Raw genomic sequence first — 18,423 nt, 5'->3', positions numbered from 1 at the left:
ATCCACTCTGGAAGAGCTCACACAGCCTCTGGGAGTCACCCTCTTCAAAAGAACACCCACGCTGACTCCCTAGCGCCCAGAGGGCCAGATGGGCCTCGCACTTCCCCTTGAGGTGCCCCTGACTGCCCAGCCGTGCACGCTGTCGGGAGGAGTGAGCAGCTGGGCAGCGGCTCCATCTAAACCGCCGAGGGCCACAGCCGGATCTCCTCCATCTGTCACAGGGCTGAGCACAGGGCCAGGCATCTTGTGGGTTCAGCCATTCAGGAAGTGCTGGGCTTTGGGCCAGATGGGCCTGGGGCCCAGGTTGAACTCCAACAAGTACTGAATACTGGATTCCATTTCTTTCTCTTACTCCTACCTGCCTCAAGGGTGAGCATTTTAGCAGTAACTCAACAAATCCTGCACTGAATCCATCACCTCCGTGTGGGTGATGCTGGGGATAAAGCACCCAAAGCAGCTCTGATCGCTGTCTACACAGGTCCAGTGAGTGAGAAAGACCCATCCCTGGACAGTGATGCTCCAGGGTGGGCAGGGCTGGGACAGGGGAGCCCAGGAGAGCACCTAACTCAGCCTGGGGGTCAGGGAGGTATTCCTGGAAGAGGGGTACCTAATACCACTTGGTCATGTGAGCACTAGGCCTGTGAGTCTCATTTACCATCACACCTGAAACATAACTGCGCCTGGCACATACCAGGTGCTCCACAGACATCTGCTGAAGGAAAGAAAGGTGAGTGGGAGTTGGCTGAGTCAAGGAGGGGAGAACCACGTGAGAGAGTTCAGCATGACTGTGTAAAGCCACACAGGCTCATGCACTAGAGGCAGCACTCCCAGTCCGTGCCCTGGAGAAAATCCTGCTCACGTTACAGGTGACGTGTACCAGAAGGTTCATAGCTGCACCAATCTGTAATCCTGAATGTGGGAAACAGCCCAAATATCCACCAAAGGCATGATGGGCAATCTGAGCCTTGGCCATGCAACGGGACATTCCAGAGCACTTACACAGATGATACTAGGGACACAATGCCATTTTTATGAAAGTCAAAAACAAGCAAAACACCATACTTTTCAGCTACACACATGGGTTATAAAACTTAACAAAAAAAACAACAACAAAACCAAGGCATGAGCATTCCAGCACTCAGGAGAGGCGTCGGGGAGCTCTGTGCCCCGCCCATACCCCCACAGGTGGTGGTGAGTTAGTGGCAACGTTCTTATCCCAAAATTGGGAGGTAGGCCCACAGGTCTTCATTATATTACACTTTAGCTTACGTGTATGTTACTTACATAGTTCATATGCCAAGAAAAGAATTTAATAACAGTAATTTTAGAAGCAGAGGGAGGGAGAAGAGTGCTGCAGCGGGGAGACTGTGCGTGCAAGGCTCAGAGAAAGCGCTGACGGTGCCTCCGGGAAACTGGAAGTCGTCGTCAGAGTCCAATGCAACCAACGGGCAGGGACCGGGCGCAAGGCTGGGGGCGCTAAGGTGCCTGAAAAGGGTCTGCAAGTCACTCGGTGGCTCACACGGCAGTTTCCCAAAACTGCCATCCACCAAAGCCCTAGGAGGCAACAGGCCACGTTCGGGAAAGGACTCTGAGAGTTGGTGCCCGTCAGGGGACAACCAGCCCCGCCAGCGGCGGGCGGCTATTTCAGGCCGCAGAGCCAGCTGCATTCGCAGACACTGGCAGAGTTCTCGTTTGGAGTCTGAAAATCGAGTAGCTATGAGCTGTTTACTGGTCCAGCCCAGACCCCAGGGATGGGAACTAGGTGCCTGGAACTTCTCATTGCTCAGCCTCCCTTTTCCTCGCCTGTGATAGGTAAGTGATACCACTTGCCCTCAGAAGGTCTGCTTGGGACATGAGGGACATAGTAATTCCCTCTTTACCACACAACATGGACTGGGCAGACAACGGAAAACAAAACACACCTGGGGAGTGATTGCCAGGAAGGCAGACAAATAAGGACACAAATAAAAACATCAAATTATAAGAAAAACACTCTTAAAGGAAAAGTAGGCATGCAAATTTAGACTGGAGGCAGCAGTTAGCAAAGCCTTGCAAGAGGAAGGAACATTTAGGCTAAGACCTAAAAGGTAACTTCAGTCAGAAATCCCTTCCCTCCTTCTAGCGTTTCCACAGGGCCAGCCTAGTCCAGGGGCCAGCGGCAGCTCCCAGGCTGCTCACGCCGGAGGGGGCGGGGCCCAAGAAAGCGAGCAGATGCGAACAATCAGTAGCCACAGAAAAACTGGGGAAACCCTCCCAGGCAGAGGAAAGGGGCTTGGCATGTGGCTGCTGGAGCAAAACCAAGGGATCGAGGGGACACCTGAGATGAGGCAGAAGGCCGCAGGTGAGGCCACAGGCTGCAGGGGCAGGGAACAGGGACCAGGGAGCTCCTGGGGTGGGGGGTGGATGGCAATGACAAAAGGGACCCTCTCGCATGAGGTGCTGATGATGGGGTGGCCCTGCAGCAAGAGGAGCTGGAGTCTGGCTCCTGGGACTCGCTGAGCCTCGGCAGCTACAGCAGGGCGAGGCGTCCAAGGGCCGGGGCAGAACCGCTCTGGCTTGAGCCACCTTCTGCAAATGGGCACAACCTTAGCAGTGGCTGATGGCTCCGGGTCACAAAATGAGGGCCCTCACCGGCTTCACCAGCTTCCTCACCCGGTGCTCGGCAACGGGGGGCTGCAGTTGTGTGTACAGGGGACCCTCTCTGTAACCTGCTGTCGCTGGGCCTGGGCCTGGCCGCCACCAAAGCGCCCCGCCAGCCCACCAGCCGCCAGCACCCCCTCCTGCCGCCGAGCGGCTCAGGCTGTGACCGGTGCCCTGCTATAGGGACCCAGTGAAAGAGCAAAGGAGAGAGTGATTCTTTTCAAGAAAGAAAGAGGTGTCTTGCTCCCTTCCCCCACCTTTCCACCATGACAAATGATAAATGAAGGAAATTATATCTGTACAATGAAATTCCAAGAATCAATGTTTTCAAAGGAGTCCGGTCCCAAAACAAAAATAGGCGAAGGGTATTTAAAAAAAAAAAACAAAACCAATTACGTAATGTGTTAACGATAAACAGGTCAACTGCTAGTCAAAGGAATGCTCATTAAAACAAGACATCATCTTGGCATCAAGATACCCGAGGCAAATGCTATTCACTCACTCATGCATGTATTTATTTGTTTGTTTATTTAAATCCCTACCCAAGGACACTTTTTTCATTGCTTCCAGAGAGAAAGATAAAAGCTTAGATCAGCTGCCTTCCCGTACATACCCCGACTGGGGATTGAACCGCAATCTGGGCATGTGCCCTGACCAGGAATCGAACCCATGACCTCTCAGTCTACGAGATGACACTCCAACCAACTGAGCCACACTGACCAGGGCTCACTCGTTTATTTCTAAAAATCAAGAGATAAAACTACAATCCAGCTGAACGGCAGTAACTCTGGTTGAAATTTTCAGAGAGCCCCTAAGAAGAGAAAGCTGTGGATAAAAACTAAAATATAATTTCAAAATAGTTTCCTGGAGTGTTTTACCTTTAATGTCTGAGAATCTTGCCAGCATCTGGGAGCTCACCCATTTGTCTTCATGTGCTTACTGTTTAATCAGCTGACTGGTAACCACCAGTCATGTGATTAAAACTATTTTCGGCAAATGTGCTCTAATTTCCAAATCTCGCCATGACGGGAAGCACCAGGCACTGGTTCCTTGACTACTCATTTGTAACTCTTCAGCTCCTCTCCAACTTGACATACACTTTTTTTGGTGACTGTCACCATATACATTCTCTGCTGTTGCCTGTGTGTGTCTCCTTTAAATGGGAACTACGGTCCTTGCAATCATCCTGTTGGCATACAGCAGTTACAAAAAAATTTTTAAAGAGCAACAGGACTCAAGCGAAGGCTTACAAGTCCTAAGCGGACAGAGACGGTATCGGAGGCTTCAAACGTTCCCTCCTACCCCCTGACCTGGTAAAACCACCTTCTAGGAATTTTTTTCAGAGAAAGCTCCCTGTGATGAACATGAAGATTTATGGACAAGGATGAACGTCACTGCATTATTTATGCAACTGGAAACTGGAAAGGACTTCAATGCTCAGCAATGCGGAAATGGCTAGAACAAATTACAATGGCCCAGTGATATATTTTAGTCGTATTTTGTACAAAATGCGAAAATCAAGTGAAAACACAGGATACTCAGCACAGTAACCTCCCTGTTTTATTTTTATCTCCCTGTGGCAGTACACCCAGCCATAGAAAAGAGATGGGAAGGAAATGCTCTGGCATTTAACGCCGAAAACGTTCCAGGTGGTGCAAATCATCTCTCTGGTAAGAGCCTGCATCTAGAATATATATATAGAACTCTCACAACTCACTGATAAAAAGGCAAACAATCCCAGTTTTAAATGGGCAAAGGATCTGAATAGACATTCCTCCAGAGAAGATATACAGGTGCCCAGTAAGGCCATGAAAAGATGCTCAATGCCATCGGCCATCCGGGAAATGCAGATCACAGCTGCGATGAGATCCTGCTTCATACCCTCTGGGGTGGCTAGGAGCTAAGGGACAGAGTAAGCAGGAGGTGGAGGAGAATGTCAAATGGGGCAGTGGCCTGGGAAACCTGTCTGGAAATCGCTCAAGTGGTGTAACAGTCACTCTATGACCCAGCACGTCCACTCCTAGAGAAATGTAAACGCATGTCCCCACAAAAACTTGTTCATGAATATCCACAGCATCATTATTTGCAATAGCCAGAGCGGAAACAACCCAAATGTGCATCAACGTGTGAACAGATAAATAAAATGTGAGGCATCCGTATAATGGAGCACATGTTCACCAATAACAAGGAATGATGAACAGGTTACCTGTGTGAACCCTGAAAACGTTGTCATGCCAAATGAAAGGAGCCAGACGCAAAAGGCCACTTATTACATGATTCCATCTGTGTGAAATGTCTGGAAGCTAAAGAGACAGAAGGCAGACTAGCAGCTGCTGAGGTCAAAGGTGGGGGGGCGGGGTTTGGGGGCAATGGCTAAGGAGCACAAGGTTTCTCCTGCGGGCGAGGAAGATGTTCTAAAACTGTGCCGACAGCCGTACAACTCTGTGCAAAACTTAAAACCAATCAACCGCACACCCTGAAAGGGTGAGGTGCACGTGAATCACACCTCAATGGAGGCTGTTTTTTAAACATTCCAGATGGTGAGATTAGCAAGCAATTTTTATTTTCTTTAGACTTCCCGACTTTCCTTAAAAAAGAAAAAATGAACAGATCTTACTTTTAAAGTCAGTGAAGAACCAAGACAGTGATCCTTTCCTCAGTCACAACCAGCAGGGGTGCCCAGGGCGCCCGCACGCCCTTCTCGCCCACGGCCACACTGGCCGCCCGATGGGTGGGGAGACGCAGGCTCACGCGGCACAGGCTGCTGCCCCTGCGCGGTGGGCTGGACGCGGAACCTCTGTTTCCCCAGAGCCCAAGCCCTTTCTGCTAATAACATCTTCTCTGGGACTCGTCATTCTGCCCCTCAAAGCTACTGAGGTGGCTGAGGAGAGCGGCGGGAGCCCTGTCCCGAGAGCCAGGCCATTTCATTCCTCCTCGGTAATCCAGACTCTGGAGATGGGGAAGGGGCTTGTTCCAGAGCTGGAATCTCTTGGCTGGATGGTCAGGGAGCACAGCACAGGCACTTGGACCTAACAGCCGGTGGTTGCTCAGCAGGTCAGATGGGGCCCTTCCGATGCCTGCTCCACCCACTGGGGCAACTGGCCTAAGACGTCTCCCCCAGGACCAGAAAGAGCCAGGGGCTGTCAGACATGTCAGAGATGGAGCTCGAGGCAGGGGAGGCAGGGTTCCATGGAGGGCATGACCTCTGGGCTCTGCCCACCCCCAACTCCACCCCCATCCTAATGAAAGACACTCACTGAGCACCTACCCTGTGCCGGAGGCTGTGCCGGGGACACGGCAGTGACCAAGGCAGCCCCTGCCCTGTCCTCCCAGGGCTGTCTCCACACAGGGGCGACCCGGAGTGGGCAGGGCTGGAAGCGGGGAGCCCAGAAAAGCTCAGCACTGCAGATCCTGAGGGCTGAGCCCAAACCCGGCAAGGAAGAAGGCTCCCCAGGGGAACACAGAGAGGGGAAAGATAGAGTAAGAAGCAAGGATCCCAAGCACCGGAAAGAAGGGGGTTACAGGCCAAGGAGTGAGAAGGAGGAAGAGGAAAGAGGATGGAGGCCTGAGCTGGGTGGCTGGACACCACTGACACCTTCCACCTCTTCCTGTGACACACCTTGTTGTTGGGGGTGACAGAGAACCACGTCACCGGTCACAAAGGTAGAAAGGCAGATCAGTAACCAGAACCTGGGCTCTCTCGGCCCCACCCCATGGTAGGGAGGCAGTCCTGGGACCTGTTCAGTTCCTTGAATCGTGGATGTGATCTGTGCAGAGATGGGAGAATGCACCCAGTGGGCGAGGACCTCCGACACCATCTTGCGCACGGAGAGGGCAGTGCCTTGGGCTACAACGCACAGCAAGTCAACAGCAAAGATAGCTCTGAGTCCCAGTGCCTCTCTCCTGCAATCTAGCAGGCTGGGTAGCTCGGGGGTCTGCCAGACCAGGCAGGGGGACAGCAGAGGCAGACTGGGTGTCCCCTCCCCGCTTCACAGACCTTTTCGGAACCCAGGCTGCACGAGGGTGGGCCTGTCTAGTACCTGAAGCCCAGCATCTCACAGGGACTTGTGGTGACTTGCTGTGATCCTGGCCGTGGTCAGTGAGGGTGGCAGGGGCCAGGCAACCACAGCTGGTGCGGGGACCCTGGACTGGGGGTGAAAGGCAGCGGGAAGTGTGAAGCAGAGAGGGAGGTCAGCTTTTTTGAGAATGCAGAGGCAGCGCTGGAAAGCAGGGAGAGCCAGCAAGACTCCGCCTGGCACAGGCAGAGTGAAGCGGAGGCAAAGAGGTGCGTGTGGGTGAGGAAGGAATGCAGAAATGGATGTGTGAACAAAGGATCCAATGAACGGCTTCTTCCTCCTGCTCCCTTCACGGCCCCCGACCCTTCTGAGGAGCCGGCTTGGGGCGCCCGGAGCACACCCACTTTGCCGGGAGTCACTAAGGTGCCTGGGCATGTTCAGTGGTTTGCCTCCTCCCGGGAGCCAGACGGAGAAGCTGCAGTCCCTCACAGAGCGCCTGGGGCCCGCGGGGGGAGACGGACCCAAACACCTAACAACAGTGTGCAAGGTGCCACGGGAACCGGGAGAGGCAGTGCTCTCTGGGACAAAGGAGGGCCTCACAGAGGAGGTGACGTGTGAGCCGGTGCAGGAGGATGAGCAGGACATGGTCAGGGGAGGCAGGGGACCGGCGAAGGGCACAATGAGCAGAGGGGACCACCCTGCTAGTCAGGATCAGAGGGCTGGACAGCTGCGTGGGAAGGGCTCCCCAGGCTCGGGGTGTGGGCTTTCTCCTGGCGTTATGGAGGAGCAGGGCAGAGGATGAAAACCGTTCCCCTTGGTCTGACCACGCCTCCTCCTGACTATCTGTGTGGTCTTGGCACCCCAGAACCTTGGCTTGTCCCCTCTGGCTGCTGTGACGAGCAAATGAGTAAATGCGAAGAGAAGCTCGGGTCTTGGTAAGAGCTCCCTTACAGTGGCTGTGATGGTCACCAGCACTGCCAGGAGCGTCACCATCATGGGCTGGAAACAGGACCCCTCTGCAGGGTCGCTGCCTGGCTGCTTGCTTCCCCCTCCGGCAGCCCCTCCCCTCTGCACTGCTGCCTGGAGGGACCCGGTGCGCTCAGGCTCCGCTCTGCACAAAGGGGAGGGCTGCACACTCCACGCACGGCTTTCCGGCTGCACGGCGACGGCAGCTGGCGTGACAGGAAGACCGTGGGGAGATGGAAGGGTGGGTGTGCAGGTGGCACACGAGCCCGATCCCAGTGGGACCTGGGGACCTGGGACCTGACCAGGGAGACATCCCAGCTGGGACCGTGAAGGCCTCCACAGCACCAGGCCCCAGGGCTCCCGCCTGGCTCCCCGCTGGAAAGGCAGGGGCAGCAGGCCCGAGGGGCCGTCAGCAGACACTTCCAAACCAACGCCCCCACCCTGAGTCACGGGCTCCGTACCAGCTGCAAACAGTGAAAAAGGGGGTGAGGCTAACTTTACAGGGCCCACCGTGTACCTCCATCCACCACCAATCCATCCGGTGAGAGGGCCTGCGGGGTGCTGGGCACTGCCAGGGGCTCTGGGGACACTGAGGGGAGCCAAACAGCGTTGGGCCCTGCCTTCACGGGTCTGCCTTCGCGTTCCGGGAAACACAACCAAAGCATGACGGGTGTGTATCATTCCTGTGGGACACCCAGCCTCTGAACCCCCTTTCTGGAACTGGGGACCCCCTCTGCCTCTCCCTCGCGAATGCAAATGCCAGACCCCAGTCCTGCCTCAGAGCCTCCCAGGGCCCCGCCACAGAGGGGACTACCCCAAGCCTGTTCCGCTCCCCAGACAGCAGTGGGCGGCCCTAACCCAGCACCTCAGGTCCAGGGCGGGCAGTGGCAGTGGCAGTGGCAGCCTGGGAGCGGTCACACCCAGGACCTGGGGCCTTCTCACCAGTCCTGCTCAAGGCTGGAGGTGGGTGTGCTCCCAGCTGCGAAGGCCTGGCTCCTCCCAGGGAGCCACAAAGCTTTGAAACAGACTCTTTGTCTGTCTGAGTGGCCTCACACACGGGACCATGTGGCACAGGGAGGCTTCGGGACATGCCCACGTCCATGGAGCGGAACTCACACACTGGCAGCGGGCCTGCCTGTCCCATCCAGCCGGCGGAGGGGGCCGTCACTGTTTTTAGAGGAGGGAGCCAGGGCAGGCTCGCGCAGGGGTGCGTCCTCGTTCCCCCTTGCTGAGTCCTTCCTGAGGGCCTGCGATAGCTAGTGACTGTTCCAGCTGCTTTCTAAGGGGGGAATAACCCTCAATCCCCACACAGTGAGGACCCTCAGGCAGTGACACTGAGTGAGTGGCACCAGTAGGTTCCAAAGCAGGAGCCCCAAGCTGCCTTTTGTGTTACTACTATTTCACAGATTCAAGAAGGAATCTCCGCGTGGACACCCTTGGGCCAGGTATGTTCTGCAATTCAGAATTCCCTGAGTTTCACAAGATGGGACACCTGTATTAGGCTAAGACCCCAGAAGGACCTGTTTTTTATTGCTCCCTGAATCTAGGAAGCGAGAGACTTAAGAGACCATACAGGTGAAGCCCCCTGCTGAGGTCACATGGAAGGAGGTGGTGTATCATGTGCTACCCACCACCCCACCAGGGAGCAGGGGTAGGATGAACTGATTGTAGGGGGGACAGAATGGATGGGGGAAACTGTCACCACAGAGGCATCAGAAAACACTGGTGATGGCAAACCTTCCAGGGGAAGAGGCAGGGGAGGGGAGGAAGAGGTTCAGCTAAACCTAATGCATAAACCAACAAAGTCAAATGTCAGCTATTAGCCAATGCAGGGCCACACAGCCCAGAGCCTACAGGCTCCTGGCCCCTGGCCCCCTCCCTGGTGGCCCAGCCTCGGTCTCACCGCCTTCATGCTGCCCCCCAGAAACCCCGGCGCGCCCTTTCTTAACGCCCTCCGCCAGCTCCCCGCTGCCCGCAGGCTGACATGGCCCATGAGGCCCAGGGGGTCCCACCAGGCAGGCGCTCTCTCCGTCTTCTCCAGCCCCGCCTCTGTCCCTCCTGCCTCCACCCCACACTCCCGTTCCAGTAAGACTGGCTTCTTTCTGTTCCTCGGCAGCACCTGCCCGCGCTCTGCCCACGCTCTGCCCGCAATGCTTTCCACGTCCGTCAGCGGCTCCCCACCTGGCTTACTCCTCCGATTTCCTTAGACCAGCAGCCCCCAGCCTTTTTGGCACCAGGGACTGGTTTCATGGAAGACAATTCTTCCACGGACTGGGGTGGGTGGCGGTGGGTGGGGGGAGACAGGTGGCGGAGCTCAGGCGGTAACGCAAGCAGCATCCACAGCTGCAGAGGAGGGAAGTTGGGGACCCCTGCATTACACCCCAATGGCCCTTCCTCCAGGAAGCCACCTCTGCCCTGCCCGCCTGTACCCACCCCACGAGCTCTTCCTCATCAGAGTCCTGGGCACCGTGGTTTATTAGAATCATTTACTGTGTGTCTCCCTCACCCGACTGTGACCTCCACGGAGGCAGGGACGGGTCTGCCTCCTTCCCCAACCCCACGCCTGGTGTGGCCTCGCCCTGCTAAATGGGTGGTTGGTCACAGGGTCAGAGTGGCACATTCAGCCAGGGTGTACTGCGCACCCACCACGTACCAGACACTGTGTAGCACAGTAAGAACTCAGGCCAAGGGTCAAACCGGGAACCCCATGCTGAGGACAGAGGAATGACACAGCAGGGACTCCCAGGACACCTGGGACTCCCAAGAACCACAGTGAACCCCCTCCTGAGTGCCCACTGGGCCGGGCCCTTGACTCGGTCTGTTTCTCAACACTGTCACAACCCTGCAGGGCCAGAATTGTCACCTCCACTTTATTAAGGGTTATGGGTTATAGATGAAGAAAGTGCACCGCATACAGACTGAACGCAGCAACTTGCTAAAGCGCACGAAGCCAAGAATGCAAGCTCCAGAGCCAGACGGCCTGGGTTTGAATCCCAGCCCAACCACTTGCCGGCTCTGTGACCTTAGGTAGCTTACTTCACCTGTCTATACCGCCATCTGCTCACCTGCAAACTGGAAAGAACAGCACTTAGTCCAGCGGCAGGCACAGGGCAGGCAACGCGGAGGGCGGGGACTGCAGCCCCGGCCCCTCTCCGCTCTCCGCTCTACCGAAGCAGGCTGCCTCCCAGCTCAAATTTCTGCAGTTACCTCAACTCAGACATTTCAATTTGCTCCAAAACAAAGTCTGTGAGGCTAGCCCCAGCCCCCCCCTGAACTGAGGTCTGAAAGGCAGACTCGGGACTGAGTGCTGGCTGGATGAGCTGAACAAGGGGGCTTGAGCCCAAGGACGGTCAAACCTGGCCGTCAGATCCACCTGGGGAGCTTTGCAGAAACAGACGCCCAATCCCAGAGGCTGCCCCTCACAGCCAGTCCAGCCGGGACACCGGGCTCCATGCTCTCAATGCTCTCGGGGCTGAACGCCTGCTTAAGACTAAGGGCAGCCACGGGCGCCTCGCTCCCAGAACACACGCGCGCTCCCCCGCCTCGCCCCCTGACTGCTCACTGCGCGCCAGATGTGCACGCTCTTTCTGACTCCGGTGGCGCCAAGGCCGGCCTGCAGCTCTCCGAGGAAGGGCCCTGTCCCAGCAGACTGGGTTAGCAGACTGGGTTAACTATGCCAAGGAGCTTTCTCCCACACACCACCACGGGTAGGAGGGAAAACCTCATTCCCCGGCCACTCGTCCAGCGCCCGAGCCCTCCTGTGTGCCAGACTGAGGTCACAGAGGTGACTCGCACACAGTCTTTGCCCTTGAAGAGGGAAATACGATGCGAACACAAATAAAGGGCTGGAGGTGGAAAGAAAGAGGGCAGCCTGCCTGAGTGTGAGCGCGCGCCACAGCCATCGCCCGAGGGGCCAGGGCGCTGGAGCGGGGGCGCAGCGGGCACTCTACAGAGGGGACTGAGGCTCAGGGAGGAGCTGAAACTTTTCCAAAGTCATCAGCTGGTATCTGGAGAGGCTGGGGCTAACAGTTTCAGTCTACGTTACTTTCTTTTATTGTAGTTTTTCCATTACCATTTATCCCCCTACACCCCTCCCACGGCCACCCACCCCCTCCCCCTGCCCCTGCCCTGGGTGTCCCTGAGTCCCTTCTCCCTTTTTTCCTTTTTTGGGTCCATGCCTCCACCCTCCCAACCCCCACCACACTTTCGGTTTAGAATCTTGGTGCCCTTGAGGCCTCTCAGGCTGGTGGGCTAAGACGTGCTGATTGAGTTTCAGCTCAGAAAGGCTGGGCACCTTGCCCATAGTCACCCAGCCTGCAGCAGATAGGATCAGGCCTGGATGTCTTTCCGATGCCCGGTCTGGGACGGCTAAGGTCCTCATCTCGAAGGAGGAGGCCTGGGGGACAGCAGGGTTCTGATACCGGAGACACGGAGGGGGAGGGCGGGTAGGACGTGGATGCAAATGTAGCGCAGAGGCCGGACGCACACTGAGGGCTGGGGGCTGCAGGCGGCAGAGGACTGGCGCTGACAGGAAAAGAGCAAGGGAGACATCTGCTGAGCATTCACTACGGACTGTTATCTTTTTTTTACATTAAATTCATTGGGGTGACGTTAGTTAATACAATTACGTAGATGTCAGGTGTACAGCTCTACAACCCACCAGCTGCGTGCTGCACGGTGTAGCCGCCGCCCCAAGCCAAGTCCCCTTCCATCGCCCCTCAGGCGCCCTTTCCCCCCTCCCCCCCCCCCACCCTGCTTTCCTTCTGCTCATCACCATAATGTTGTCTGTGCCTATGAGGGTTTTTTTCATAATCCCTTCACCTTTCCCACCCATGGACTGTTATGTTACTTCATCTGCACTGTCACCCTGCATTTTAAGGACAGAAGAGTCACACGGCAGGGTCCAAGCACTGACCCAGGCTGTAGGCGAGGCTGGGCTCAGATGGAAATCTGGGCAGAAGCATCAGCGCCGACCCCACACCCCCAGGCCCTACTCCCAGCAACACCAACACTTGTGTTCACAAGAGCTGAGGTTTAACCGAGGGCCTCTCTCTGCCACTGACAGGTGCATTTCTACCTGTCCGACCAGTTTCAAGGGCTAAATTTGCAGCCCAGATTTTAATGAGAAGAACAGTAAGGCACTTCCACTCTCTTTTATCCCCATCTAAGAACACCATGGCCACTGCCTCCACTGTTCCCTGCACCCCCTGCCTCCCCCACCCCAGCTCAGGTGGGTGCCGCCCGGGCCCCTTCACCTTCAGGCACTTCTACTCCACACCAGGCGTTTCCTGATAGGCGGCCCCCCTCCCCCACTCCAGGACTGACTCTGGGGCTGGCGGTCAGAGAGTGGGGAATGAGTCACCCGCAGGACCAGAGGGAAAGGGAGCCGAGCCTCCCAGACTGTGGCCTGTGTCATGTGCTCTCCAACACCTGCTTTGCAGGCCCCATGTCTCCCCACACAGCGTGCAGCTGGGACTAGGAAGCCTTAGGTCATTCTCGCAGTTTGGTCTGGGAGGGTTCCTGGTACAAGCCCGGCCCCGGCCCTCAGAAGAACTGGAACCACAGGCATGCCGCCACAGGGTGGGGTAGGGTGCAGCCAACCAGCCCCTCCTTTTCTGGCACCCACTTCCATACGCCCCCCCTCCCGTCCCCAGAGCAAAGTACACACATGCCCAGCCCGGAGGTACTGAAGCAGCCTCTGCCACTCACACGGTCCACCCTGCCTCCTGTCCAAATTTCACTTCCCATCCACACGCAACTGAGGAGGTTTATCTCATCCGCTCAGACATCCTGGGTGGTCAGCAGGGCAGGGATCACTATTTCATAGATGAGGAAACGAACAAGCTCAGCGACGCACTTGTTCTTGCTGGCGGCCTGGGGGCACACCCTGACTAGAGGGGTCCCTGGTCTGGCCGGGCCTCCCCCTGCCAGAGCGGCTGTGCACAGCTCCACCAGAGCTCATTCAACCAGTCCCTGTGTGGTCTTCGAGCGGCTGAGGATGGGCAATGTCAGTTCTCCCATTCTGGTGGCGGAGAGACCACCAATGCAAAAACAAACGTGGCGCCTAACATCAGAAGGCCATACATACATTGGAGGAAATCGGCAGGCTCGCGGAGAGGGTGGGGCGGCGACACTGTGCGATGGGAGCCATGGGAGGCCCCGCTGCGCTCTGGGACCTTCCCTCACAACCTCCCTCCTCCACAGCATCTCGCCTCGAGGACGCCACCAACTCTGGCAGAGCCTGATGGGGCTCTCCCCTTCACGCGGGCACCCAAGGGCTCCACCCAGCTGGGCTACCACTGTGTCCCAGTCCCAGCCCTCCTGCACCCCAGCCAGAGGCTCTGCCAGGGCCCAGGAGCTCTCCTGCCAGGCACCCTGTGCTGGGACCCCAATTCCTCCGGGGTTGCTTTCTCCCAGCCCAGGGCTGCTCTTGCGCTTCCCAGCCGGGCAACATCTCCATCTCTGCGATGGAAGAACGGCTTCTGAGCGACCTCCCCCTCAACGCAGACCCACCGACTCCTTCCTCACCCTTGGCTTTGGAATTGCGCCACAACAGCAGGCCCCAGAATGACTTCTCCGTCCCCCTTCCCACCAAGTCCACAGCTCAAATGACACCCCTGTGCTTCCTTACAGCTTACAGACCAACTCCAAGAAATCCCCCACCCCCTCCTCCTCCAAGACCAACCAAGTCCTCTGGGCAGTCCCCAGCCAAGACCTTCTGGCCTCTCAACTAGGTAACCCTTGGCCCAACTTTCCTCTCCTATATCCTGGCGCGCCTCCACCTCCCTCCGTCCCAGGCCAGCCAATAATGCCACTGTCCACCCCAGGCACAGAAGCTAGCCACCTGCCCCTCGGCTTTGACAGGCCCTCCGATTTCCTGTCCTGCAAATCCCACTGTCCACACCCACCCGCTTCACCAAGGACCCCTCCCCTGATGGGGGCCCAGGATCGCCCAACGCCTTCACTGCCAGGCCAACTCCTCAAACCCTCTCGCAGCGGAGCGAGACCAACTCTTCAGCACACAAACCACCCCGTTCTCCATGTCCTCACCTCTGCACCTGAGACCCGCTGACTCGTCCAGACTGTGAGTCCTGCCCAGTCCTCTCCGTCCCTCGCTAGACTCCCCGGATGACGCCCCCACCCTGTGCGCATTTAAGTGATCATCACCTCCACGCTTACCCAGCACAGACCAATCAGCCTCCATCCTCTAAGTCCTCCCAGCCAGACACCCACTGACCCTCTCTCAACATTCCTGCCTCCGCTCAAACTCCTTCGATGCTTCTCCAAGACTGCCCACGAAACACACACACACACACACACACACACACACACACACAGAAATGACTGCACAGATAACAGCAGCTGCTATTTGTGTGGCAGGAATTTACAAGCACTATCTTATTTAATCCTCACAACTACCTCACAGTAGAAATTGGCACCATTTGCAGAGAGAGAGAAACAGGAGGCTCGGAGAAGAAAAATGGCTTACTCAGAGCCAGACAGCTGGGTGCACGCAGCTGCTCCTGTTCTGAGAACCTGCAGACCAGAAGCTTTACCCCACCCCATGCCAAACTCTCCAACCACCCACCTCGACCCTCTAGCCCACAAACTGGCCATCTTCCCCTCCCCTTCCCCAGGCCCACTGACTCACTCCCACCTCCGCCCCGCTCCCGGAAGCTTGGGAAGCAGACACATCTAGGGCCTAGCCCCATGAACCAGCTCCTCTAGACTGACCCCTAAAATGACCAATATCACCGAACATCACGCCTACAATGACCAGGAATAACTGCAACGTCAAGGCTCACCCAGGCCAATCCTTCTGCACACACAATCTTAGCCTTCTCTTAAACCCTGTGGCATAGGTATTATCACCCCTCTACAGATGGGAAACTGAGGCTCAGAGGAGTTAGGTCACCAGCCTGAGGTCATGAAGTGGGTAAATGGAAGGCAGGATTTGAACTGGAGCCTCTGTTCTTCCTGGCCCTGCTCTTCCTCCCAAGGGCTTTCTCCCTTCCTGCTCTGAACTCCCTGCGCTAAGTACCATGCTACAGCCTGGGTCCATCAGGACCGTTCCCCTCCTCAGCCCCCCAACACAGAAGTGACCGCCGGTCCCTGCGGCCTGGAGCCCAAGAACTTGGCCAGCTCCCAGCGCCAGGAATCTTAAGTCAACCCCTGCCCCTTTAACAGTAACCAGCCACATGAGCATGTGCGCGGGGGGCTCCCTGTGTCAGCTTTCAGTTACCACTTCTCTCACCCTCACAACAAAGCCACCAATTCCTTTACTGCTCACAGAGCAGCAACTCCTCCTCTTCTCCCAGGGCCAACAGACCACCTTCTACAGAGCCAGGGCCAGTGTGCTCCCTCTCTTTGCGGGCTCCCTACCCCTGCCAGACCGACAGACTTCTCCAGCACAGAAATGGGCTCAACGCTGCCATCCATCACGGGAGCGACTTTCCGCCTTCCCAGCCCCACGCGTAACTCAGTCCTCCAGGCAGCTGCTCTTTCAGTTCCAACACTGGCCTGACCTTCTTTCTCCAGAGGAACCTATAACCCATAGATCTGCTTCCTTTCCGAACACCTCAAGCCACCAAACTCCTGCAATGTTCTTGCCTTCTTACTGACCAGCAACTCCAATTCCCCAATTCTTTCTCAGGGGGAGAAAAAAGACCCTTCTATAACCAGGCCCCCAAAAGTTCTTCTGCTTCTGAACGACTGCCAATATTCTGCTTCTCATTTAGGGGAGTCCGAGACATCCAGTGGCTTTTCCTTTCCATGCCTAGATCTATCGGCTACTGTGACTGTCTTACCCATCCCCAAATTGACCACAGCCTCTGCTCCTTTTCTGGGAGTTTCCCTGGACTCCCTTCTCCCAACCCCAGGACTTACGACTCATCTTCAGCCATAGTCCAGATCTAGTCCTTCGCCTCCTTTCAGCCACCCCTGGTCCGGAGGCTTGTAGACCGGGACTTAAAAGTCTTTCCATCCCCATGGGCCCATCAGAATCTTCCACTGCCCCTTCAGCGCCAGCGTTGACCCATTCTTCCTCCCCGGACAGCTCTTTCTATCCTTACTTGGGGGGAACTATGAACGCAAAGGCTAACGTCCTCCCAGGTCCCCAAGCCGCCAAACTTTCTTTAATTGGTCACCGTTGTAATTCCTACACCGATCACATTCAGCGTTCCTTGAGGCGGGGGAAGGGACAAAAACCAGCTACTTTTCACCTTTCCAACGAAATAGCCACCCCCTCCCCTAACGCCCTCCAGCTCCAAACTGACGACTGTCTCCTTAACTCTTCCTTAGGGGCAACTTATTGGGCACCGCCTCGGTGCTGGGCATTGCACTGACTCCCAAGATCCCCACAAGCCCGCCTCCGCTCTCCAGCTGTAGCTACCGTGTCTCCAAGGGTCTTTGGGCTCCACCGCTCCGGACACGATATCCTCGTCAGAGGGGAACGTGACGCGCTTGGCCGCAGCCTTGAGGCGCCCGTCGGCCGGGGGCGATGCGGGACTGGGAGACTGGGCCTCGGCGGGGGCCTCCTCGGCGTCGCCGTCCGCGCCCTGCCCGGGCGGCGCCTCCTGCGGCGGGATCTCCATCGCCGCCGCCGCCACCTCCTCACGGGGGCCCCGGGGACATGCCCCGGGCCCCGGACTTGTCTCTCCGGGTCCGCCCGCCGTCCCGGGGCATGGGATCCGCCGCTTTCTCAGGAGCCGCCTCTGTCCACTTGCCTGGTCGTCGTTGTCGTCGCCGCCGTGAGCCGCAGCGCGCCTCCCCCGAGCCCCGCGCCCGCCAGCTCGTTCGCAGCCGCACTTTCGTTAAAGGCCGATGAGCCCACCGCGTACTAAGAAAAGCAGAAAATACACTTGAGCTGTCTGCTGGTAGAGCTGCCTCGAGGGTAGCTGAAGGGGGGGAACAAAAGGCAGCAAGAGCCAAGGGAAAAAGAAGCGTGAGCACTGAATCCGCAGAGCCGGAACTGCAGAGCATGAGGGGCGGGGCGAGAGGGACGCCGTCTCCCAGAGCAGCGCGCAAGCGCGAACCTGAGCCGCCCCCCCACCCCGCCTTCCCGCCTCCATCCAGATAGCTGTGGTTCAGGCTCGCACACTTTCGTCACGATCTCAGGCACTGCAGAAAGGAGTGGAGTTGATAGACATGAAAAACATCTTCTTGAGCGGGCTAGGGCAGCTGATAAGGAAAGAGGTAAAGGGATGGAGAACTTTAAAGGCAATAGGAGCTGAGTTGAATATGAGTACAAGTGATGGATGGTGACAGAGGGATCCTCACCAACCTTATGTCCCCGTGCTAGTCTCTAGCCTTCCATTTGCAGACTGGAGTTTCATCAATAATTCTTTGGATAGCGTTGTACAAGACACAATTTAAACTTATAAACTAAAATAAATATGACCCCATGAGGGATATCATAGCCTTGATTTTAAAAGGGGATAGGGGAGAGCTAGGTAATTCCAAAAGCCGGGGTTGAATCTGCCAACCAAAATACCGTGCGATGGAGCAGAGAGATCACTAAGCTAGTAGGAGCAAACCGTTCCGAGCTCAAGCCACGCCCCCTCCCCCCCTCCCGCCCCGCTCAATTCAATCACTTAATATTCGCCTCCGCACTTTCGCCATGCTTGCACAGCCCAGCCACCAACTCCGGGCGGGGAAGAGAAGGCGGGGCTAAAACGAAAAAAGACTACTTGGGGAGGAGCGAGTGACGTCGTTGCCAAGGCAACCCGAGAGCTAGGCCGAGGACTCACCTGAGGTGGCGTTGTGAACCAACGTTTAGAAGTTGAGTCTCCCCTTATCTTCG

General features: G+C 56.7%; 1 protein-coding gene across 1 annotated transcript in view; it reads right to left on the bottom strand.

The window, feature by feature from the left end:
- Positions 1 to 17,576, bottom strand: part of PPP1R37 (protein phosphatase 1 regulatory subunit 37) — a 40,996-nt gene extending 23,420 nt beyond the window's left edge. The window contains exon 1 of the mRNA XM_054588596.1: positions 17,014 to 17,576. Coding sequence (XP_054444571.1) covers positions 17,014 to 17,215 — 202 coding nt within the window. The 5' untranslated portion in view covers positions 17,216 to 17,576. The remainder of the gene's footprint in view (positions 1 to 17,013) is intronic.
- Between the last annotated feature and the right edge of the window lie 847 nt (positions 17,577 to 18,423).

Source organism: Pteronotus mesoamericanus, unplaced genomic scaffold (genome assembly GCF_021234165.1).
Source record: "Pteronotus mesoamericanus isolate MK-2021 breed Mesoamerican mustached bat unplaced genomic scaffold, CSHL_Meso_final scaffold_137, whole genome shotgun sequence".
Lineage (NCBI taxonomy): Eukaryota > Metazoa > Chordata > Mammalia > Chiroptera > Mormoopidae > Pteronotus > Pteronotus mesoamericanus.
Note: the sequence above shows the minus strand (reverse complement) of the source record. Positions and strands in the feature narration are given on the sequence as shown.